At 43.6% G+C, this 24863-nt stretch overlaps 1 protein-coding gene across 4 annotated transcripts in view; it reads left to right on the plus strand.

Annotated features, from left to right (window-relative positions):
* Positions 1 to 24863, plus strand: part of malrd1 (MAM and LDL receptor class A domain containing 1) — a 208268-nt gene that overhangs the window by 134712 nt on the left and 48693 nt on the right. For all 4 annotated transcript variants that reach the window (XM_064941836.1, XM_064941833.1, XM_064941834.1 and 1 more), the window contains 11 exons: positions 589 to 676; positions 918 to 1097; positions 1569 to 1728; positions 5889 to 6045; positions 6458 to 6568; positions 8094 to 8307; positions 12717 to 12964; positions 14830 to 15009; positions 16970 to 17075; positions 22466 to 22711; positions 23547 to 23704. In XM_064941836.1, coding sequence (XP_064797908.1) covers positions 589 to 676; positions 918 to 1097; positions 1569 to 1728; positions 5889 to 6045; positions 6458 to 6568; positions 8094 to 8307; positions 12717 to 12964; positions 14830 to 15009; positions 16970 to 17075; positions 22466 to 22711; positions 23547 to 23704 — 1848 coding nt within the window. The remainder of the gene's footprint in view (positions 1 to 588; positions 677 to 917; positions 1098 to 1568; positions 1729 to 5888; positions 6046 to 6457; positions 6569 to 8093; positions 8308 to 12716; positions 12965 to 14829; positions 15010 to 16969; positions 17076 to 22465; positions 22712 to 23546; positions 23705 to 24863) is intronic.

Raw genomic sequence — 24863 nt, forward strand, 5'->3', positions numbered from 1 at the left:
CCTACCTATAGGCTGCTATAGTCTACACATTTATTTAGTCTGCCATTCTACTGTTTTCATGGTATTTTTGTGGTAATTAAATAGTATTTATTTAGAATTTATCGGAATCTATTTTCCAGAAATATTTCTATCAGCTTCGTGTATTCTCTAATAGGAAAAAGTGAGGGATTGCCACTCCCCCGCGCTACAACAGCACTACATCTCGGGTTGTAGTGCTTGACTTGCTCAGGACTCAGCATTTTGGGTTTATGCTGAAACGACAATCTACAACTGTGTTCTGAGGTAAATTGTTCTCCGTACTGTGCTGCTCTCCTGGTAGAGCGACAGTTACCAGGCTATAGGCTGAACCTGCTGAGGAGGCTGAAAGGGACATATGACTGCATCTCAAATTACACTCTATTCCCTAAGTAGTGCACTTCTATTGACCAATGCCCATATAGCTGTTCACTACATAGGGAATCAGTTGCCATTTGGGACACTGCCATAAAGTACAGCATAACACACTGCACTTAGATGGAAAACAAACATACACACACACACACACACACACACACACACAGAGCCATACATTGTTGCTTGTGTTGGCAGATTCTGGTCGAGGGCACAGTCGGTGATGACTTCAATGGAGACATCGCCATTGATGACCTGTCCTTCCTGGACTGTGTGCTCTATAATGGTAATTAGTATACATACTTCAGCAAGACCCTTATTTAACAATATTCAACATGTATTATTATTATTTAGACCACTTCCCCTGCCATAAAACATTTTTTGGGGACAGCTGAGGTAAGCACACCATTTTTCTTCAGGGAGATTTCCGATTGTAGTTATAACTTACCACCAGCATGTAAAACTGTGTCCCACTCTAGATCGAGTTACAGTTTGTTGGATGTGTTGCGTATATTTGTTTGTTTCAGGGGACCTGCCCTCAGTGAGCCCCACCACCCCCTTCCCCCCGACGGAAGCCCCTACAGTCCAGCCCCACATCTGCCCAGAGGGGAAGTTTGTGTGTGGTGCGCACGGAGAGTGTGTGGACCAGAGCAGGGTGTGTGACTTTAGACATGACTGCTCCGATGGGTTGGATGAACAGCACTGTGGTGGGTAGTGACCTTGTTCCCTCAGATCAGGGACCGTGTGTTTATAGGATAAGGTCTTGCCTCCCCATTTAAACTTTTCAACTGTGTGTCTCAAAGGCAAATCTGCTTGATACATATGGCCCCTGGGCTGTGATTTGACCAGAATTTGATTATTGGACTCTTTCCCTCTCTCTTTCTCTCCCACCCTATTTCTGTCCTTGCTGTGCACTCTCTTCATCCACAGAGAAGACAGAGACCACTAGAATTGTCTTGAATCAAAAATATACTTGTTCAGAATTTTCAAAGACCATAGGTATTGTCTAATGTTTGTTTGTTTGTTTGTTTGTTTGTTTGTTTGTTTGTTTGTTTGTTTGTTTGTTTGTTTGTTTGTTTCTTTCTTTCTTTCTTTCTTTCTTTCTTTCTTTCTTTCTTTCTTTCTTTCTTTCTTTCTTTCTTTCTTTCTTTCTTTCTTTCTTTCTTTCTGTCCCCCAGTAAAGGAGGTATGTGATTTTGAGGGGGGTGTTGCATGTGGCTGGGAGAGGGTCAGTCCTGCTCCCTCTGTTCAGCTCCATTCATTCCGCTGGCTCCCTGACCAGGGAAACACCGTACACCTCGGAGAGCAGTACCACCGGCCAGTCATCGACCACACCCTGTGAGTCAAAAACACATGCACAGACACAGGCACACACGTACACGTACAGTATAGGCACACATACGTGCACACACACACACACTAGCAACGTGCATGCCCACCTGAGGATCACTCCTTTTCAGCCATCTGAAAATCCACTTGTCACTTAAATATCACTGGATTGATGGCTTTCATTTTTCTGTAGTGACTCTGGCTTAGTTTTTTCCCGTTAACGTAGCGACCGCGCAAAGTTTGTAATGACCAGTCAAACACACTCCGGTAATGGCTGAAGTGGGCTCAGTGGAATAAATTGGCTTGTGATGCATTTATAAGAATGCCAATGTTTCGTCTGGGATTTAATGCACCGGCTCAACCTTTCGGTTACTAGCCCAACGCTCTAACCACTAGGCTACCTGCCACCCCAATTGAAAAAACAATAGATTTAATACAGTTGAAAGGTTTACAAATCAAATGCGCTAAAATGAAATCAACTTCTGAAAATGAACACTCGGATGAACTATCCGCCACCATTGTTGCAACCCCTATTACCAGCCTGTTCAACCTCTTTCGTATCGTCCAAGATCCCTAAAGATTGGAAAGCTGACGCGGTCATCCCCCTCGTCAAAGGGGGTGATACTCTAGACCCAAACTGTTACAGACCTATAGCCATCTTGTCTATCTAAAGTCTTCGAAAGCCAAGTTAATAAACAGATCACTGACCATTTCCAATCCCACCGTACCCTCTCCGCTGTGCAATCCGGCTTCTGAGTCGGTCACGGGTGCACCTCAGCCACGCTCAAGGTACTAAACGGTATCATAACCACCATCGATAAAAGACAGTACTGTGCAGCCATCTTCATCGACTTGGCCAAGGCTTTTGACTCTGTCAATCACCGTATTCTTATCGGCAGACTCAATAGCCTTGGTTTTTCTAATGACTGCCTCGCCTGGTTCACCAACTACTTTGCAGACAGAGTTCAGTGTGTCAAATCGGAGGGCATGTTGTCCGGACCTCTGGCAGTCTCTATGGGGGTGCCACAGTGTTCAATTCTCGGGCTGACTCTTTTCTCTGTATATATCAATGATGTCACTCTTGCTGCGGGCGATTCCCTGATCCACCTCTACGCAGACGACACCATTCTGTATACTTATGGCCCTTCCTTGGACACTGTGCTAACTAACCTCCAAATGAGCTTCAATGCCATACAACACTCCTGCCGTGGCCTCCAACTGCTCCTGCCGTGGCCTCCAACTGCTCTTGTAAAACCAAATGCATGCTTTTCAACCGTTCGCTGCCCGCACCCGCCCGCCCGACTAGCATCACCACCCTGGACGGTTCCGACCTAGAATATTTGGACAACTATAAATACCTAGGTGTCTGGTTAGACTGTAAACTCTCCTTCCAGACTCATATTAAACATCTCCAATCCAAAATCAAATCTAGAATCGGCTTTCTATTTCGCAACAAAGCCTCCTTCACTCACGCCAACAAACTTACCCTAGTAAAACTGACTATCCTACCGATCCTCGACTTCGGCGATGTCATCTACAAAATAGCTTCCAATACTCTACTCAGACTGCATCCAGTTTGCTATCACAGTGCCATCCATTTTGTTACCACATCACCTTATACCACCCACCACTGTGACCTGTATGCTATTGTCGGCTGGCCCTCACTACATATTCGTCGCAAGACCCACTGGCTCCAGGTCATCTATAAGTCTATGCTAGGTAAAGCTCCGCCTTATCTCAGTTCACTGGTCACGATAACAACACCCACCCATAGCACACGTTCCAGCAGGTATATCTCACTGATCATCCCCAAAGCCAACACCTCATTTGGCCGCCTTTCCTTCCAGTTCTCTGCTGCCAGTGACTGGAACGAAGTTGGAGACTTTTATTTCCCTCACCAACTTTAAACATCAACTTTCTGAGCAGCTAACCGATTGCTGCAGCTGTACATAGTCCATCTGTAAATAGCCCACCCAATCTACCTACCTCATCCCCATACTGTTTTTATTTTATTAACTTTTCTGCTCTTTTGCACACCAGTATCTCTACTTGCACATCATCATCTGCTCATTTATCACTCCAGTGTTCATCCGCTAAATTGTAATTATTCGCTCCTATGGCCTATTTATTGCCTACCTCCTCATGCCTTTTGCACACACTGTATATAAACTTTCTTTTTTGTCTCTGTGTCATTGGCTTGTTTATTGTTTACTCCATGTGTAACTCTGTGTTGTTGTCTGAGTGCAGGTAGGCCTAGACACGGCAGGTGAGTGCAGGTAGGCCTAGACACGGCAGGTGTGTTGTGGTTGCAGCCCTGTTCCACCAATTTATATTAATTTATTCATGTGGGAAATACACCCAGTGTATATATGCAAATGAGGCACATACTTTTATTTTATCACAAAATATATTTAAAAAAATACCTGATATACAAAGGAAATGTAAAGAAAGATATATATTTTACAATAACGATTTCAATTACCATTTCTACACACACACACCGGGGTCAAAAACGCCATCACAGCCCTCTGAGACATCCTCTGAAACTGAGTAATGATGTTTCAGAGGGTTACCTGTCTGGGCTATGATTGCCTATCTGAGGGGTTGACAGTGAGAGCAGAAATCAACTCCTCCACTCTATTACTGTCATTTCCTGTCCTTTCCTCTTGTAGCAAGTGGGCCAGAGTACAGGTGCAATCATCCCTCTTTCCCTCACTCCTGCTGCAGTCATTTACTCTTCAGTAACAGCCGATCACTAAGCTCCGGCAGCCATGGAAGTGAGAGGGGGAACTTGTCTTCTCCAAGCCCAAGGGGAGCCTCTCCTCTCTTGGGTAGGAATGGTGGCATGGTTTCCAGGGAGCTGTGAGCTTATGGAGATGGATGAAAGCAGTCAAGCGAATCGCAGCCCTCTGCTCTATTCTCCCATGGTTGTAAAGGATGACTGTGATTGACAATCTGTAGGGGCCTGGTTCTAGTACAGGGAGAGATAGATGAGTTTCAGTGACCTGCCTCTGCCTCTGTGGACGGACACTCTATGTGTGAGGTGGGAGACGGTGGAGGACTTGTCGGACGTGGAGAGCGTGTACTTGAGCAGAGCGGGAAAAGACTAGGATGCCGTCGGGGTAGACGAACACAAACCGGTTCAAAATGTCACTGAGAACGTTATTAACCAGGGCCTGGAACACAGCAGGAGCGTTGGTCAGACCGAATGGCATCACCAGGTATACGTAGCGTCCGCTAGCCGTGTTGAAGGCTGTCTTCCACTCCAGGGGCAGAGTCCATAAGGTACAGAATGGCAGGCAGGCTCAGGGTCAGGATGGGAAGAATGGTCAAAACCGGAAGAACTAGAAAACAGGGACTAAAGAGACACGGAATAACACGCTGTTCAGCTTGACGAGACAAGACAAACTGGCAACAGACAAACAGGAAGCACAGGTATAAATGCACAGGGGAAAATGGGTGACACCCTGAGGGGGGTAGAGACAAGCACAAGACAGGTGTGACAATTACAGTGTATTTGTGTCACGTCTAATCAAGGTGGGTGGAATCAGGCGCAGAGAGCAGATAGCGATATGACCGTTTATTCTCCGGTGAACAAGAAACACGGTCAACCCAATACACACAGGGTGAACAATCCAACACAGGATAAAGACGAACCGGAGAATATGAAACACAAGATACACCGACTGACATGAATACCAAATAAACAATCCCGCACAAAACAAGGGCGGGACAACCTACTACATATACAGACACTAATTAACTAAACAACACACAGGTGAAACCAATCAGACAAAACCAACAGATACACGAAAAGGGATCGGTAGTGGCTAGTAGGACGGTGACGACGACCGCCGAGCACCGCCTGAACAGGCAGGAGAGCCAACCTCGGCGGAAGTCGTGACAATTTGTTCTTACCCAACCCTATTTCCCATAAACTAATACTTTCTACAGTTTATATTCATTATCATATATATTGTATTGCACTTTAAGGTAATTGTCTTTCATGGTGATCTCTATTTATTGTCTTCGTTTGTTGTGCGTGTCTGAACCACGGCTATAGCCTTAAATAGAATTGCCCCATGGTGACAAATAAAGTTGTTTGAATTCAATTGAATTGTGTTAATAATGTGAACCTCTAACCTCCCCTCTTCTTGTCTCTACACTAGTGGCAGTCCAGAGGGTTGGTACATGTATGCAGACAGTTCCAATGGTGGTTACGGCCACATCACCGACCTGCAGACCCCTGTCATCTCCTCCACTGGACCACAGTGCACCTTGGGATTCTGGTATCACATGAGCGGCTTCACTGTGGGAACCCTGCAGGTGAATGAATCCCATAGAGTCTCTCAGATGTATCACTAAGAAAAGTGAAAATAAGAAGCGTTGCGTTGTTTTTGTGAAAAAATATATACATGGTATTCATAGGAAACAAGGGTCTAAATAGACTGAGAATAAGTTTTATCTTAAAAACAATGCAACAAAAAACATGGCACTTATTTTGTCATCTAAATTAAAAAGCCTTTGTTTTTTTATGGCAGGCTTTAATTATTATTATTATTTATTTTTACATAAGCTTAAACGTATTTTGTTCTGTCTCTCAAAAGTACTTTGCACCACAATATACCATATGGTGAATAAAATCCGGCCAATGGACATGACAATGTTTTTTAAAAATATATATTTTTTATCACAAAGCTGTGGTACAATTGTGAGATTTTCTTACTGTATTTCACAGGTGTTGTTGAAGTATGGAAATGTCACCCATGAAGTGTGGTCCCAGACTGGTAACCAAGGCAACAAATGGAGACGTGGAGAAGTGTTTCTCGGAATCGACCATGACTTCCAGGTCTGTCAATCATCTTGTCTTGGAGAGAACCAGGTCCATAAATCCATCTGTCACAGGTCTTGTGGAGTGATTCATGCTGTTCCATGCTGGATAAGAGGGTCCGCTAAATGACTAAAATATAAAACAGTTTTGTGTTGTGGACTCTTTTTTGGGGGGGGGGGACCATTTGCAATTCATGCTTGACTGTTACACTAAGAGGATTTCGACTCACACAGCCACAGATTGATTGTTTGACTCTGTAAAGAGAATTAATCACATTTATTTTATAAAGCCCTTTTTTACATCAGCAGTTGCCACAAAGTGCTTTACAGACACCGGGCCTAAACCCCAAAGAGCAAGCAAAGCAAATGCAAAAGCACAGTGGCCAGGAAAATCTCCCTGGACGGAAGCTATCTAGGAAGAAACTGCATGCTATCCAAGTGCTGAGTTCACCCTACCAGAAACAAGACAAAGACCTGACATCAACAGTGAAATAGCAATTTTAGCAACACATCCCCTGACCTTTGTACTGATGTCCATTAACCTTTGTCAACCTTGCCCAGTCAGATCAGCCATTCAGATAGAGCAATCAGTGTGTCCTTTAGCACTGAAGCGGTGTGTTCAAGAGCAGCTTTCTTACCATCAGAGCTTCAGTGCCCTTTCTCTCTCCCACAAAGCACTTAATCAGCCCAGGTCCTCTCTCTCATGTGAAATACAGGTAACTGTCAAAATAAAGGAAACACCAACTTAAAGTGTCTTAAAGGCGTTGGGCCACCACGAGCCACCAAAACAGCTTCAATACGCCTTGGAATAGATTCTACAAGTGTCTGGAACTCTATTGGAGGGATGCGACACCATTAGTCCATGAGGAATTCCATAATTTGGTGTTTTGTTGATGGTGGTGAAAAACACTGTCTTTAGGTGTCTCTCTAAAATCTCCCATAAGTGTTCATACACACGCCCTTAAAACCGTCTATGCTCCTTTGAAACCACTCTTTTAACATCGCTGAGATCTCTTCTTCTAGCCACGGTAGCCAAAATAATAGGCAACTGTGCATTTTATACATGACCCTAAGCATGATGGGATGTTAATTGCATAATTAACTCAGAAAACCTCACCTGTGTGGAAACACCTGCTTTCAATATACTTTGTGTCACTCGTTTACTCAAGTGTTTCCTTTATTTTGGCAGTTATATGTACATGACTCAGCAAATTGAAGGATGAGCTGCTTGTGTGGTATACAGTTGGTGATTTTGGGCGAGATCCTAAGTGGAACCTTATTCCCTTTATAGTGCCCTTCTTTTGACCAGGTACCATTTGGGATGCCCTGGTATGTTGGGTTTAATTGTGTTTATGTCATGTTTAGCCTTGCTTACCAGGATTATAGTGAAGATGGCTGAGAACGAGACTAATGACATGTTATTGTGAATTTGCTAGTTTATTTACAGTACTAGACAGTTTTGCTGATTTATAAGTATTTGGGTGTTACTTCAAGCATGGAAAGACTTGGACAGATGGCTTATTTCAATCCGGTCTGTCATTTAGGTGATCTTCCAGGCCAAGCGGGGGATCAGCTACATGGGAGATGTGGTGGTGGATGACTTGACCTTCCAGAACTGCACCCCTCCCCTCAGCCCAGAGCAGCCGTGTGGGCCTGAGGAGTACACCTGCTCCAATGGATACTGCATCCCAGAGGACAATCTGTGTGACTTCCTCAACCACTGTGGAGATGGCTCCGACGAGGACCCCTACATCTGCAGTGAGTGAGAGACCCTTCGCATGCCTGTTTGATAATAATTCATTAAAGAACAGTGTTATTTACAGCAGCTTTTGTTGAATTTTGTGTGATTTATTTTGATGTATTTATTTTTATTTAACCAGGTAGGCCAGTTGAGAACGAGTTCTCATTTACAACTGTGACCTGGCCAAGATAAAGCAAAGCAGTGTGACAAAAACAACAACACAGAGTTACACATAAACAAACGTACAGTCAATAACACAATGGAAAAATCTACAGTTGAAGTCATTTTTCAACCACACCACAAATGTATTGTTAACAAACTATAGTTTTGACAAGTCTGTGATGACATTACTTTGTGCATGACACAAGTTATTTTTCCAACAATTGTTTAACAGAGTGAATTATAAGTGAAATAATCTGTCTATCACAATTCCAGTGGGTCAGAAGTTGACATACACTAAGTTGACTGTGCCTTTAAACATCTTGGAAAATTCCGAAAATGATGTCATGGCTTTAGAAGCTTCTGATAGCCGAATTGACATCATTTGAGTCAATTGGAGGTGTACCTGTGGATGTATTTCAATGCCTACCTTCAAACTCAGTGCCTCTTTGCTTGACATCATGGGAAAATCAAAAGAAATCAGCCAAGACCTCAGAAAAAAATTGTAGACCTCCACAAGTCTGGTTCATCATTGGGAGCAATTTCTAAATGCCTGAAGGTACCACGTTCATCTGTACAAACAATAGTACGCAAGTATAAACACCATGGGGCCACACAGCCGTAATACCGCTCAGGAAGGAGACGCGTTCTGTCTCCTAGAGATTAACTTACTTTTGTGCGAAAAGTACAAATCAATCCCAGAACAACAGCAAACGACCTTGTGAAGATGCTGGAGGAAGCAGGTACAAAAGTATCAATATCCACAGTAAAACGAGTCCTATATCCACATAGAAATAGAACTGTTCGGACATAATGACCATTTGTTATGTTTGGAGGAAAAAGGGGGAGGCTTGCAAGCCGAAGAACACCATCCCAACCGTGAAGCACGGGGGTGGCAGCATCATGTTGTGGGGGTCCTTTGCTGCAGGAGGGACTGGTGCACTTCACAAAATAGATGGCATCGTGAGGGAGGAAAATTATGTGGATATATTGAAGCAATATCTCAAGACATCAGTCAGGAATTTAATGCTTGGTCGCAAATTGTTCTTCCAAATGGACAATGACCCCAAGCATACTTCCAAAGTTGTGGCAAAATGGCTTAAGGACAACAAAGTTAAGGTATTGGAGTGGCCATCACAAAGCCCTGACCTCCATCCTATAGGATATTTGTGGGCATAACTGAAAAAGCTTGTGACTCAGTTACACCAGCTTTGTCAGGAGGAATGGGCCAAAATTCACCCAACTTATTGTGGGAAGCTTGTGGAAGGCTTAAGTTAAACAATTTAAAGGCAATGCTGCCAAATGCTAATTGAGTGTATGTAAACTTCTGACCCACTGGGAATGTGATGAAAGAAAATAAAGGCTGAAGTAAATCATTCACTCTTATTATTCTGACATTTCACATTCTTAAAATAAAGTGGTGATCCTAACTGACCTAAAACAGGGAATCTTTACTAGGATTAAATGTCAGGAATTGAGAAAAACTGAGTTTTAAAGGTATTTGGCTGTGGTGTATGTAAACTTCCGACTTCAACTGTATGTACTGTGTGTGCAAATGTAGAAGAGTAGGGAGGTAAGGCAATAAATAGGTCATTACTGTGGTGGCAATGGTGTTTTTTTAAATTAATTGTACAATCTAATGTAACATTCAACCTTAAAATGAGTAACACATCCATGGCCACATTTGGAGCATTATGTAAATATGAATGTCTTGTTATGTAATCATATTATCTTCTCAATTGCTGTAATTATCTGTGCAGAATCTCGAACGACATTAAATCACTTGCACCATGTAGCCTACTTTTCTAATGTATTCTCAACTGCAATCCCAGTCGTTTGGTTCTGCTATTAGATGAAGCACGGTGATAGCACGTTAATCTGTTGTAGAAATGAAATAAAATAGCTGACATTGTACTCCCATTTGAAATTCGCTGTGCTTTTAAATCATTGAAAGCACGGCGATAAACATTTTGGTGACGACTAAACCAAAAATCTGACATTGTGTTTCCATTGGAGTTTGGTTGTGCTATTAGATTAGTCTCCCTAGGCAGACAGTTGCCTCCCACAATGTATCCAAAGCTACGGCATACACTGCTCTTGCCTAGGGTCGGGTTTGCGAGACTGCTTTTACACAGTTAAAAGTATAGTGATAAATTGTCATAACTTTATGCTGGGTTTTGAGTGGGTGAATTATGCAGTGAGCTCCAAAGGTATTTGGACAGGGCCTTTTTTTTGTCGTTGTTTGGCCTCTGTACTCCAGCGCTTTGGGTTTGAAATGATACAACGACTATGAGGTCAAAGTGCAGACTGTCAGCTTTCATTTGAGCAGTAGCGGGTACGCGAGTAAAATCTCTCGAGGAGGCCAAGCCAGTTAAAAAAAAAGAAAGCATATTTACAACCTTTGTTGTGATAACTGTGGCGTTCGCTCTGTAACCCGTTCGTTCGCACGCCACCGTGATCTGCAATAAGGCCGTTACGACAAAAAAAAAGACAACAGTCACACAGTGGCGGAATAAACTCAACTATACATGCGTTTGTTTCATCACAAAACCGGAGAGCAACATCTGCCAGTTGAAGTCCACAAACCAAATGGTGCATGTTACAAACAGTTCTATAATCTGCAGCATGGTCAAGTACGTTAATGTTTTGGACAGTTTACTGAACAACTACTGGTTTACAACCACAGAGTTACCTGCACGTCAGCACAAAGACAACAGGGGAACTGCCTCCGCTATTCCAGCACCGTTTCAGCTTAAACATTTAAACATCATCAAATTAACGAGGCTATATATGCTTAGTTTAATACACTGAAAACAAACCTAAAGACACCTTGAACTATTTAGTCCAATTAATGTTGCTTAAAATCATGTGGCTGTCCTTGATACTGATTTCTGTCTGTGCGTGTGTGTACAAGTAAAATGTTTTTTTTTACTCACCCTACTTGTAGACTAGTTGAATGCCAATGCCATCCTCCTCTTTCATGTTGGCACAACTGTCTATAGCTCTGTCATACAGTACACTTTTAGTTTTGGTTGTCATAGGCTACCTAGCTAAAATGCTTGCTAGCCTAACTTCCTCGCATGGGCAACAATGTACCAGGTAAGTTAGCTAGCTAGTTAGTGTGCGCTTACTAGGCAACATCTAGGCTACGTATTGAATTTCAATTGTTTCAGATCAGTGGCACAATATATTAATTTATGGTCAGATCAGAATCGCCATCAAAGTCATTGGCCTGGAAAGAGAATTAAGTCAAAACCACAAGTCCAAATCCCCATCTCCATCATTGGCTTAGGAAAGTGCAGGACATCAACACAAAGCAGAAGTTTTTCGGAAAATGTTGTTTTGCTTCGGAAATGATTTGATTGGTTTGAAGCCATATCCAAACTGGCCTCCCTTGGGGGGCGTTTTGCTGCATCAGGACAAGCCACAGTTGAGCTCAGCTCCACGCGGATTGGCTAATTCTTTCAAAATGTCTTTATCATGGGAGGCCAAATGCTTGCTGACATCAATCAATCAATTTGCTACGGTGGCAACATGTTATACTCTTTTGGTCCAGTCAGCATCAGATAGATGGGCTACACATACTGAGACAGGGGGGCACTGTTTCCCTCGCTTGGATGATTTCTCCGGTGAGAATCAGCCACTTGCGAATTGAATGAAATTATGAAAACAGAAAGATACTTTTATTTAATTTAAAATGTTTTATTGGTCAAATAGCCTGGCTTCCCTTGGCATCCATGAATACACACCATTGCATTTTAGGGTATCCTGAAATATCATACCCCAAAGACATGCCTCTCACCATTACAATAACAGGAGAGGGTAGCATTTGGGTATGATCGTTGCGTGCTAGGAATATAGGACCAAATACTAAACTTTTGACTACTTTTGTCCCAATACTTTTAGTCCCCTTAAATGGGCTATGTACAAAAGGTGTTGTCATTTATAAACAGTTCACCCGATACAGATGAAAATACCCTCAAAATAAAGCTGACAGTCTGCACTTTAACCTCATAGTCATTGTCATTTCAAATCCAAAGTGCTGGAATATAGAGCCAAAACAACAACAAATGTGTCACTGTCCCTATACCTTTGGAGCTCGCTGTTGGTTGTAATCTCCTTGATCAACGTCTCAACCAAATATTACTCAATTATCCACATCGAAATGACATGGTGTGCCAAGTGTGGACGTTATTTATGTCATGGTGAGTATACTAATGACTAATTAAGCTCTCTTCCTCTCTGTCTCTCTCTCACTCTCTTACAGAGGGCTTCAGCGGACACTGCAACTTTGAGTTTGACCTCTGCTCCTGGCGCCAGTGCCGGCAGGACAATTTCGATTGGCTTATCAAAGCGGGCAGCACACCGACCACTGGCACAGGTCCATCTACTGACCACACCCTGCGGGACCCGTCTGGCCACTACCTCTATGTGGAGAGCTCTTTCCCCCAGGCAACCGGAGACGCCGCTAGAATCTCAGGACCTCTCCTCAGCCGCAGGAGCAAGCAGTGCAAGGTCAGGCAAAGGTCAGGGCAGAGACTGTAGATAACAGTTCGGGAGCCATGTGGGTGTTACTGGGTCGAGATAAAAGGGTCATATGATTAATACATGGACACAAGCGTTGGTCCTGGTCGGTCCCTGGATGGGAGACCAGATGCTGCTGGAAGTGCTTTTGGAGGGCCAGTAGGAGGCACTCTTTTCTCTGGTTCCCCCCCAAAAATATCCCAATGCCCCAGGGTGGTGATGTGGGACATTTTCCTGTGTAGGGTGCCGTCTTTCAGATTCAACGTTAAACGGGTGTCCTGACTCTCTATGGTCACTAAAGATCCCAAGTCACTTATCTTAAGAATAGGGGTGTTAACCCCAGGGTCCTGGCTAAATTCCCAATCTGGCCATCATGCCATCATGGCCACCTAATTATTCCCAAATTCCAATTGGCTCATTCATCCCCCCCCCCTATAATCCACCATACAAACCTACAGACAGATTAAGGGAGGAGGTTTAGGTAGACTATGAAGTAGAATTGGGGGAATATGTATAAAGGACGAGGTCAGTCAGTATCTCCTCCCTCTGTGTGTGACGAGATCAGCCAGTGCAGTGGGTGAGTCCAGGAGCCATCTCTCTTCTCTCTCTGACTGAGCTCACATCAGTCAGTCTGTCTGAGTCCTTCTTATTGAGTGCCTCGTTTGTATGGAATTGTGTCTGTCTCATCTCGGGCTGGACCTGCCAACCAATCACACACGCAGCTGACAGGCGCCAATTAAACAGAGCGAGGGGAGGAGGGGAAGAGAGGGAGGAGAGAAGAAGCGGTAGTTTAGTCTTCTCACTGCCTACCGCCCTCCCTCTGCGTCTAGTTGCATTTGGTAGAAAACTCCTTAGCACTGCGTTTGAGTGGCTGACTTTGTGGGCTAGCTGTAATGAACAGGGGAAATAGAAGGAAATGAATGGAGTTACGGAGATTTTTGTTCACAACAAATTAGCTTTGTATATAGATAGACCTCTTGCTTTGCTTTCATGGTCTACGGGGAGGTGAAACGAGTGATCATAATAAGAGTGTTGCAGTGAAAAGTCAATGCTAAGGCAGAAAGCATGAGTCTCAGGTGCGTGTTGCTTTGATCAGATTTACTGAATCAAATCAAACTGTATTTGTCTCATGCGCCGAATACAACCAGTGTAGATCTTACCGTGAAATGCTTACTTACAAACCCTTAACCAACAGTGCAGTTCAAGAAAAGTTCAAATATAAAAAGTAACACAATAGCATAACAATAACGAGGCTATATACAGGGGGTACCGGTACCGAGTCAGCGTGCGGGGGTACATGTTAGTCGAGGTAATTTGTACATGTAGATAGGGGTGAAGTGACTATGCATAGATAATAAACAGCGTGTAGCAGCAGTGTACAAAACAAATGGAGGGGGTGGGGGTCAATGTTAATTGCTCAGCAGCCTTGTGGGTAGAAGCTGTTAAGGAGCCTTTTGGTCCTTTACAAGTCAGGGTTATTTAAACTTCATTTTAATGAGTCGAGGAAAGTCTGTCATTGCTTAAATATCAATGGTATTTCCCAGACTGTCTGTGCTGATCTAGCTAGAAATTTGATGGTACAGATGGAGATGTTTGAAGATGACGAGTTAGTTTAACTAATTCAACTTGGCTACACTTGCATGACTTCACTATGTTTGTCACTTTCCTGTGTGTGTGTGTGTGTGTGTGTGTGTGTGTGTGTGTGTGTGTGTGTGTGTGTGTGTGTGTGTGTGTGTGTGTGTGTGTGTGTGTGTGTGTGTGTGTGTGTGTGTGTGTGTGTGTGTGTGTGTGTGTGTGTGTGTGTGTGTGTGTGTGTGTGTGCGTGTGTGTGTGTGTGTGTCCCTTCCCTTCTCCAGATCCGCTTCTACCTGCACATGTCTGGGGATGGCTTTGGAACGCTGAACGTGTTCCAGGTCACCAGCTCCTCAGGTCACCAGCTCCTCCTCAACCTGACTGGAGACCAGGGAAACTACTGGCAGAGGAGGGACATCCAGCTGACCTCTCAGGAAGACTTCCGGGTCACCTTCGAGGGCAAGGTGATGAATATTTTTATTGAATTCTTGTGACTTATGTTCATCTTGTGCATCTCTGGCATAGTAGTTGTATCTGTGAGTGTTGCTGTTACTGTGCCATGAAAAAGTATTTGCCCACTTTCGGATCTTCTCTATTTTTGCATATTTTTTAATACTGAATGTTATCAGATCTCCAACCAAAAGCTAAATTAGATAAAGGGAACCTGAGTTTACAAAGAATTAAAAAATATGTATTCTTTCTTTATTTAATTAGCAAAGTTAAGCAACACCCAATTCCCCTATGTGAAAAAGTAATTGCCCCCTTCCACTCTAACTGGTTGTGCCACCTTTAGCTGCAATGACTTCAACCAAATGCTTCCTGTCGTTGTTGATCAGTCTCACAAATCACTGTGGAGGAATTCTGGCCCACTCTTGCATGCAGAACTGTTTTAACTCAGCAACATTTGTGGGGTTTCAAGCATGAGCTGCTTATTTCAAGTCCTGCCACAACATCCCAACAATTGGGATTAGGTCTGGACTTTGACTAGGCCATTCCAAAACTTACAATGTGTTGCTTTTTAGCCATTTTCATGTAGACTTGATTGTGTTTTGGATCATTGTCTTGCTGCATGACTCAGCTGCGCTTCAGCTCACAGATGGATTGCCTGACATTCTCCAGTCGAATTCTCTGATACACAGCAGAGAATTCATGGTTCCTGCAAAGGCAAAAAAGCATCCCAAAACCATCACACTATCAAATCAAATGTTATTGGTCACATACACATATTTAGCAGATGAGTACGCACCCTTGCGGGGCCCCTATGTTGAGGATCAGCGAAGTGGAGGTGTTTTTTCCTACCTTCACCACCTGGTGGTGGCCTGTCAGGGAGTCCAGGACCCAGTTGCACAGGGCAGGGTTCAGACTCAGGGCTCCAAGCTTGATGATGAGCTTGGAGGGTACCATGGTGTTGAAGGCTGAGCTATAGTCAATGAACAGCATTCTTACATAGGTATTCCTCTTGTCCAGATGGGGTAGGGCAGTGTGCAGTGTAATGGCGATGTCATCGTCAGTGGATCTATTGGGGCGGTAAGCAAGGTCTAGGGTGTCAGGTAAAGTAGAGGTGATATGATCCTTAACTAACCTCTCAAAGCACTTCATGATGACAGAAGTGAGTGCTACAGGGCGATAGTAATTTAGTTCAGTTACCTTGGCTTTCTTGGGTACAGGAACAATGGTGGGCATCTTGAAGCAAGTTGGGATCGCAGACTGGGGACCTGCTTGACCGTTGGTATGAGGTTCCTGCTGTGGAATGCAGTGTTTGGTTTTCACCAGGCATAATGGGACCCATTAGAATGATGGCAAGCACTTTTTCATGGCACTGTATATGTTTACTCTCTTTATCTTATCTGACTTATCTGACTTGACATTTTAGTTAAAAGGGAGGTTGCTTGCATGTTGTGTATTGTTATGTGAACTGTATTGAGGTGAGGTGTACTAACGACATGTGGCCGAGATGACTGTGGACATTTTTAAGGCCTTTGTTGTGTCGATGAACACCCCCCACATTCATACCCTCTGCACTCATCCACTAGAAAATAATACAGATTATTGCAAATCCTCTGTTGATGACTGGGTTCGTTCTTGTATGAAGTTGCTGTTTAATTGCTCTGACATTATTAGTATTAATATTATTGTATGAGGTATTCTTGTTGGGGTTACCCCTGTGCTGTGATGTGGGTTTTATATGGTCTGTACTCTCTTTTCTCTCCACTGGCTATCTGTTAAACAGGCTACACTCTAGGCAGTCTCTTCTGCTGATGTGTGTGGGTCTGGTAGTGAGTGGTACTCTCTCTATTCTACTCTTTTCCTTTCGGCATGGTTAATACCTGCCTGGCGCCCCAACAAATCTTTCTTTACCCCTCGATAATAAATACCGCTACAAGTTCCCTGTGGAACAATTATGCTATTTTATTCTATCCTAAGGTGGGCCCCAGCGCCAAGGGGGACATCTGTCTGGATGACATCACCTTCTCACCAGGCTGCCTGCTCTCGTCTACGTCAGAAGCACTGGAGACTCCACCCCCATCAGGTATGATGTCACTCCGGGTGCATCTCAATAGTCTTAAGTGACCTCCTCATCTCCTTGTCTCCTCTCCTTCATAATAGCCTGAAAACCTACCCACTGGGAATTGACTTTGGCCTGTTCAGTTTTTTTCGCGTTAGTGCAGATGAAGGAAAGAAGGAGGGAGAAGAAAGAACTAAGTAGTACATTATTTAGGGAATAGGGCTTAATCTGAGACATGGTTAGTCATGGTTTTGCGGGCATAAATGACTGAGTGAACCAAGCTGTATCAGTCAGTGAATAAAGAACGGCGTGGTCTCCATTCAGATGATTGTACGTTTCCTCTGCATTCTTCCTGTTCTTTACGAGCCAACCCTCGAGAGACGAGAGAAAGGGACAACAACGTGTACTGATTTAGCCCCATTGTCACAGTGGTGCATAGCAGCTATAATTGCCCTTTCTAATGTATAGCTTTACTGTTGTATTGGGTGTCGGAGTGGAAGAGAGAAGAGGAGAGGGAGAGAAGAGGGGGGTTTTGAGGGGATGGGGAAGGCTTTGTGTGTGGCCTCTTTAAAGGACCTCTAGTGATCTGCTGGGCTGGACTATAGGGGCCTTCTACACAATAGTCCTGTTGTGTGCATCTATGTCTCTTTCTTGCTTCCTTTCTCTCTCTCTGACTTACTCACAGCCACAGAATGTGTTTGAGAATGCAACCTAGCCTGCTGTGAGTCTGCCAACAGGCACGGGCATTAATGAGTCATCACATGACTTTAATGGAGTCTCAGTCCAATGGTAGTCAGCGGGAGTCGGCGGGAGTCAGTGCGAATATGAGGATGTCGTTAATGATATGTTGATATCCAGCTTGCTCTTTCTTTTGACAATTGCCGCGCGTGCATTTGCGTTTGCTGAAATGTTACACTTGTTTTGGGATTATCCTTGTCAGTCGGAGTTTGTGGTTCACAAACATTTGTGCGTTATGTCATCCCCCCCTCCCCCACCAAGAAAACAAAATAATTTGTCTCTCCCAAATGGAACTATATGCAAACCCGTAATTTAAGAAACCCCTGCAATGCAGAGAGAGACCTATGCCAAAATGCCTTATACGGACATAGTTGAGAAAATGGCTGTCTTTTCTCATACGTGAAATATTATTTTGGCCAGACCAATGGCAGTACACATTAGTCCTCTCACTGGACTTTTTGATGTTAAACACACTTGTATATTATATTCCTTGGTCATTGATAGCACTGGAAAGGGAATATTAGAATAATATTCTAATATAGTCAGAATTACACAATGTAGTCAAATGTCTTAATAAAACAAAATGAGATACAAGCAACAGAGAGCAGGGGAATATCTAAGGGAGCGATACAGATGGTTGGTGTACGTGCATTAGAAGACGAGGCCACTGCTACCATTACCCCTACATTATTATTCCATTTGGAACGAGTCAATCCCAAGGACGGCAGCCCCACAATCTCCTAGATCAATTACAAAATAAATCCGATCACCAGACAAGCAAGGTCGACCTGGCTTTCTCTCTTCTGCCTTTAAAAAATTACATATTTTCTATGATGAACAAAATGCGGCTGAACTTGTTTTCGCTCTTCCTCCTCTCCCCCCTTTCCTCGGAAAGAACGTGATAGCATCTGTAAATACTTGCGCAATTGCCTCAGATAAATCAAGCTTAAAATCAAGCTCATATGTTAAAATCCATGCCTTCTATGAGATGCTACTCTCTGGCTGTCTCCCAAATGGTACTCGATTCCCTATATATTGCACTATTTTTGACTCAATGTTGCCATTTAATATGTAGCTTATGACGTATAATGGCATGTAACGACCGTGGACTAATCACATCAAAACACGCTGGAGAATGGGCCTGTTGTTGAGGAGGACAGGGAGATGAGAGACAGCCTATTCAGATGAGAGGGAATGAGCCAAAGTGATGGAAAGCCATGTGGGACAAATGTAATCAGACAGCAGTGGGGACGGCACCTGATACAAGAGGAGATTCATGGCTGTAACAGGTCATTACCGTTTGATTGCTGAGAGTCTGGATGCGGCTGCTCTGTGATGGTTATGGATCATGTTGTCAGTAACACACAACCCACCAGACAATAAACACCGATGCCACAGATTCTTATACTCCCCAATCCACCAGGGGACAATATCCTACCCAGGGTGAGTATATGGGGTCGAATGGCAGTGGGTCATTACAGTACCTGTGTACCAGTGGAGGCTGCTGAGGGAAGTCGCTCTGGATAAGAGCGTCTGCTAAATGACTTAAATGTAATGTTAAATGAGGACAGCTCATAATAATGGCTATAAAATCAAATCAAATCAAATTTTATTTATAATGGAGTGAATGGAATGGCATCAACTAAATTAGATCCACTTTTAATGTACAGGCTTCTGAGCCATCATATCCCATAATGATCATCATATAAAAGTCCATTAATCGTCGGTATTGGGATGGAGAGATGAGGTGAATGGGGGAATAAATAGAGTTTGGCTTTGCTGTTATGATAGAACATATCAGACCTGGGTTCAAAAACTATTTTAAATCTTTCAAATACTTTGAGTGTTTAATCCATCCTGCTTGGAGTGCTAAGTGGGCAGGGTTTGCAGTTTTGGGACCTTTCTGATTGGTCCATTAAGCCCAGCTAGCTCAATCAAGCACATATATATATATTATTTAAATGATTTATTACCATTTGAACCCCCGTCTGGAGCATACAAGTACAAAATGTATTTATTTTGGCAGAACTTTTGGCTATTTATTTTGGCTATTTACAAAGGCAGAAACAACTTTCAACATTTGAAATGAATTGAATGTATGGAAATGATTGTCATGGTAGACCAAACTCTTTCTTCGTTGCCTTTGAGAGGCAAAATGGTTTCCTGTTTTTTCCATGTCTGTGTATGGCCCCAAATTGCACCCTATTCCCTTTTGTGATGCCCTAATTTTGACGGTAGGGCTCTGGTCAAAATTAGTGCACTATATAGGGAATAGGGTGCACATCATGCCACTATGGTGGGACCATATTCCTTCTGGTCCTGTGCACCTGAAGAAGTGGAAGAGAATATTAGAGGGGAATTATCCACCTTTCTTTACTTGAATTACTGGGACCACCCCTCTTCATCACGCATCATCACGCCTCTCTAATAATAATACTCCCAAACCCCAAGTCTGACCCCACTGGAATGCCTGACTCCTATACAGCCACAATCCCCTCTTCTCAGCCGTCTACTCCCCCTCCTTCTGACACAAAGCCTTACTGCTCCCCTCCTTTGTCCTCCTAAGCCACTGACTGAAAGAGAGGCTAATGTATCATTCTGATCGTCTGCTTGCTTGGCTTGGCTTTTTATATTCAATTTGAATTCCTCGGCCTTTCAGGTCTCTTTGGTTGTTTTGAGATTCAGGATCAGCTTTGCCTTTTAGATCACAATTAATAACATTGCATGCACAAATGGGGGGGGGACTGATACTAGATCAGCACTCCCAGTCTGAGACACTTGATGTCGTTTCGTCGAATGGCTTGACTTAACTGTATGGATTTTACGAACTCCACTCGATGTCATTAGCCCGACATTATGAAGGTGAAGTTCTGATCATGCATAAGTGAGCTCAACATCTCAATACCTGCATTATTTAATAGCAACTGCCTCTTTATTGTCACCTTGGGCCTTTTCATCCAGTCTGTGTGTGTGTGCATGTACACTACATTACCAAATGTATGTGGACACCTACTCGTCGAACATCTCATTCCAAAATCATGGGCATTAATATGGAGTTGTGCCTTCCCCCCCCTTGTTGCTATAACAGCCTACAGGCTTTCCACTAGATGTTGGAACATTTGCTGCGGGGACTGCGGGGAGCATTAGTGAGGTCGGGCAATGATGTTGGGCGATTAGGCCTGGCAGTCAGCATTCTAATTCATCCCAAAGGGGTTCGATAGGGTTGAGGTCAGGGCTCTAGGCAGGCCAGTCAAGTTCTTCCACACCGATCTTGACAAACCATTTCTGTATGGACCTCACTTTGTGCACGGTGGTATTGTCATGCTGAAAATCTGTTGCCACAAAGTTGCAAGCACAGAATAATCTAGAATGTCATTGTATGCTGTAGCGTTAAGATTTCCCTTCACTGGAACTAAGGGGCCTAGCCCGAACCATGAAAAACAGCCCTAGACCATAAATTTAGGATTTAGGCAGGTAGCGTTCTCCTGGGTTCCACCAAACCCAGATTTGTCTGTCAGACTGCCAGATGGTGAAGCATGATTTGTCACTCCAGAGAACGCATTTCCACTGCCTCCAGAGTCAAATGGCGGCGAGTTTTACACCACTCCAGCAGACGCTTGGCATTGCGCATGGTGAATTTAGGTTTGTGTGCAGCTACTCATTTCATGAACTCCCGATGAACAGCTTTTGTGCTGACGTTGCTCCTAGAGGCCGTTTGGAACTCGGTAGTGAGTGCTGCAACCGAGGACGGTGCCACATTAAAAGTCACTGAGCTCTTCAGTAAGTCCATTCTACTGCCAATGTTTGTCTATGGAGATTGGATGGGTGTGCTCAATGTTTTACAGCTCTCAGCAACGAGGTGTTGCTGAAATAGCAAAATCCACTAATTTGAAGGGGGGTCCACATAATTTTGTATATATATAGTATATTTCTGATGATTGTTAGGTCTTAAGACCAGAGCCAACCCAAATCCACAGGGAATTCACACTACTGTTTGTGCGCTGAATGGATACAACTTTTAGTTGTGCACTATTTGTTTTGATTCCAATACTTCATTGATTTCCTATCTCACTGTCCTTTGTCCAGTCTGGTCCTGCTTATCACCCTAGTCTCTTGGCTGCATGTTGCAGCATGATCCATAACATTTCTACAGCACTTTGTGTCCCAAATGGCACCCTATATCCTATACAGTATAGTGCACTACTTTCGGCCAAGGGCCAAAAGTACTGCACTTTATAGGGAATAGAGTGCCATTTGCCATTTGGGACACAGTCCTAGTGCTAGGCAGCCTGAACGTACCCTCTTTCATTTGAGTGGTGCTTCACTTCACTAATGGCTGACCCCTGACCTCTGCTCAACATGATGTATGAGGAAGCTAATGTATGCCAACATCATGCTAGCTACACACACAGATCCTGACGCTGCTGCAGTTTCCCTTTGCCTTCATGTGCAAGCCACTGAATGCTATACAATAGATTGACTTTGTGTAATTCTCAATACATGTCCTCTCCCTTAGTCTGTGTGTGTCTGTCTCATGCAAGTATTATGCGTTATAATCAGTGTGTGTCTGTCTGTCTGGCTCAAGCATATATTATGCATTATAATCAGTGTGTGTCTGTCTGTCTGTCTGGCTCAAGCATATAGTATGCATTATAATCAGTGTGTGTGTTCCCTAGGCTCCTGTCCTCTGGGCCACCTGCAGTGTGAGAACGGCCAGTGTTTCCATCCAGACAAGAGCTGTGACTTCATGGACGTTTGCGCCGACGGCACCGATGAAAAGGATTGTGGGACTTCCTGCTCTTTCGAGAATGGTCGCTGTGGTTGGAAGAGCTCCCTGGCTGACAACTTTGATTGGGCATTGGGTGTGGGCTCGGTCCAGGGCATAAGACCTCCGTTTGACCACACTCTGAAGAATGAGCATGGTAGTGTATTTCTCGCTGCAATTCCTATGTGAATTCCCCTTATAGTCCAGGCGATATGTGAATTTTTCCCACACTTTTTATAAAAACATGAAACTTGGTACAGTTGCACAGTTTGGAGCTCTGAGCACAATAAAACATCCTCTTGCCATGGTGGCTATTTCTCTATCCGACCATAACCGAACAATGTATTTTTTACTTCATACTGTATCTGCTGAACCAAACATGAAAGCAGAGAATAGAGTCCAATACAATACTTAAATTGATTTGAGGAAGTGTACAACATGTAGCTTTTTTACATTCCCTACCTGCTCTGCGAATAAATTAAAACCCGTATCCCAGAATTTTATGAGATAATTGGATCACATTTCTTGGCTCAAGATGGAGAGGATTGCAATTCCATACATAGGGCTCTGGTCAGTAGTGTATTGCGCTATATAGGGAATAGGATAGGATGCCATTAGGGATGCTTCTCCGTCGATGTATCACAGACAAGGTATTGAATGGCTATTCATCTGCAGTATCTTGAGAAGCTTTTGAATTGACTTAGAGCCACATATGAATGATTAGACTCTTCCAGTCTGTTGAATGTTCTAGATCACTGACTCCCATTGAATCAAGCATGTTCTTTTTTAACTTTGGAGGTTTGATCATTGACTTGGTAAACTTTTCTGTGCCCTTTGTAATGGCAACCACTGAAGGCACCAAGGGGCAATTGCAGTGATCGCCACCCCCATGACCTCACTGTAATTTGTCATCATAAGCAAGAGCAGTCTGAGGAGGTGGCTATCAATCTGCTTCACACCTCTTTCCCTATCTCTCTTTTTCTCTCACCCAGGTCATTTTGTCTATCTGGAAGCTACTCCAGTGGGATTTAAAGGTGATAAGGCTCACATGAAGAGCTCTGTGTGGAAGGAGTCCAGTGCCACCTGCAAGCTCACCTTCTGGTACTACATTTCCCACAAAGCATCAGGAACCATCCGCTTACTGGTCAAGGTAAAAATGTTATTTTACTTCTTGTTGAGGGATGGACATAATATGGAATAGTATACAGTTGAAGTCGGAAGTTTACATACACCTTAGCCAACGACATTTTTCACAATTCCTGAAATTTAATCCTAGTAAAAATTCCCTGTCTTAGGTCAATTAGGATCACCACTTTATTTCCATCCCTAACTAGAACATCCTGACAAGATAGAACTGCCAAAGGGGGTGGTGTTGCAATCTACTGCAGAGATAGCCTGCAGAGTTCTGTCTTACTATCCAGGTCTGTGCCCAAACAATTTGAGCTTCTACTTTTAAAAATCCACCTTTTCCAGAAATTTTATTTTCAGAATGTAAAATGTTAGAATAATAATAGAGAGAATCTTTCACTTCTTTCATCACATTCACAGTGGGTCAGAAGTTTACATACACTCAATTGTAATTTGGTAGAATTGACTTTAAATTGTTTAACTTGGGTAAAACGTTTTGGGTAGCCTTCCACAAGCTTCCCACAATAAGTTGGGTGAATTTTGGCCCATTCCTCCTGACAGAGCTGGTGTAACTGAGGTTTGTAAGCCACCTTGCTCGCACACACTTTTTCAGTTCTGCCCACAAATTTTCTATAGGATTGAGGTCAGGGCTTTGTAATGGCCACTCCAATACCTTGACTTTGTTGTCTTTAAGCCATTTTTCACTTTCCAGAAACAAGTCTCTCACTATTGCTGCTTGTTATAGGCCACCCTCTGCCCCCAGCTGTGCCCTGGACACCATATGTGAATTGATTGCCCCCCATCTATCTTCAGAGCTCGTTCTGCTAGGTGACCTAAACTGGGACATGCTTAACACCCAGACATCCTACAATCTAAGCTTGATGCCCTCGATCTCACACAAATAATCAATGAACCTGCCAGGTACCACCCCAAAGCCGTAAACACGGGCACCCTCATAGATATCATCCGAACCAACTTGCCCTCTAAATACACCTCTGCTGTTTTCAACCAAGATCTCAGCGATCACTGCCTCATTGCCTGCATCTGTAATGGGTCAGCGGTCAAACGACCTCCACTCATCACTGTCAAACGCTCCCTGAAACACTTCAGCGAGCAGGCCTTTCTAATCGACCTGGCCAGGGTATCCTAGAAGGATATTGACTTCATCCCGTCAGTAGAGG

Source organism: Oncorhynchus masou, chromosome 28 (genome assembly GCF_036934945.1).
Source record: "Oncorhynchus masou masou isolate Uvic2021 chromosome 28, UVic_Omas_1.1, whole genome shotgun sequence".
Classification (NCBI taxonomy): domain Eukaryota; kingdom Metazoa; phylum Chordata; class Actinopteri; order Salmoniformes; family Salmonidae; genus Oncorhynchus; species Oncorhynchus masou.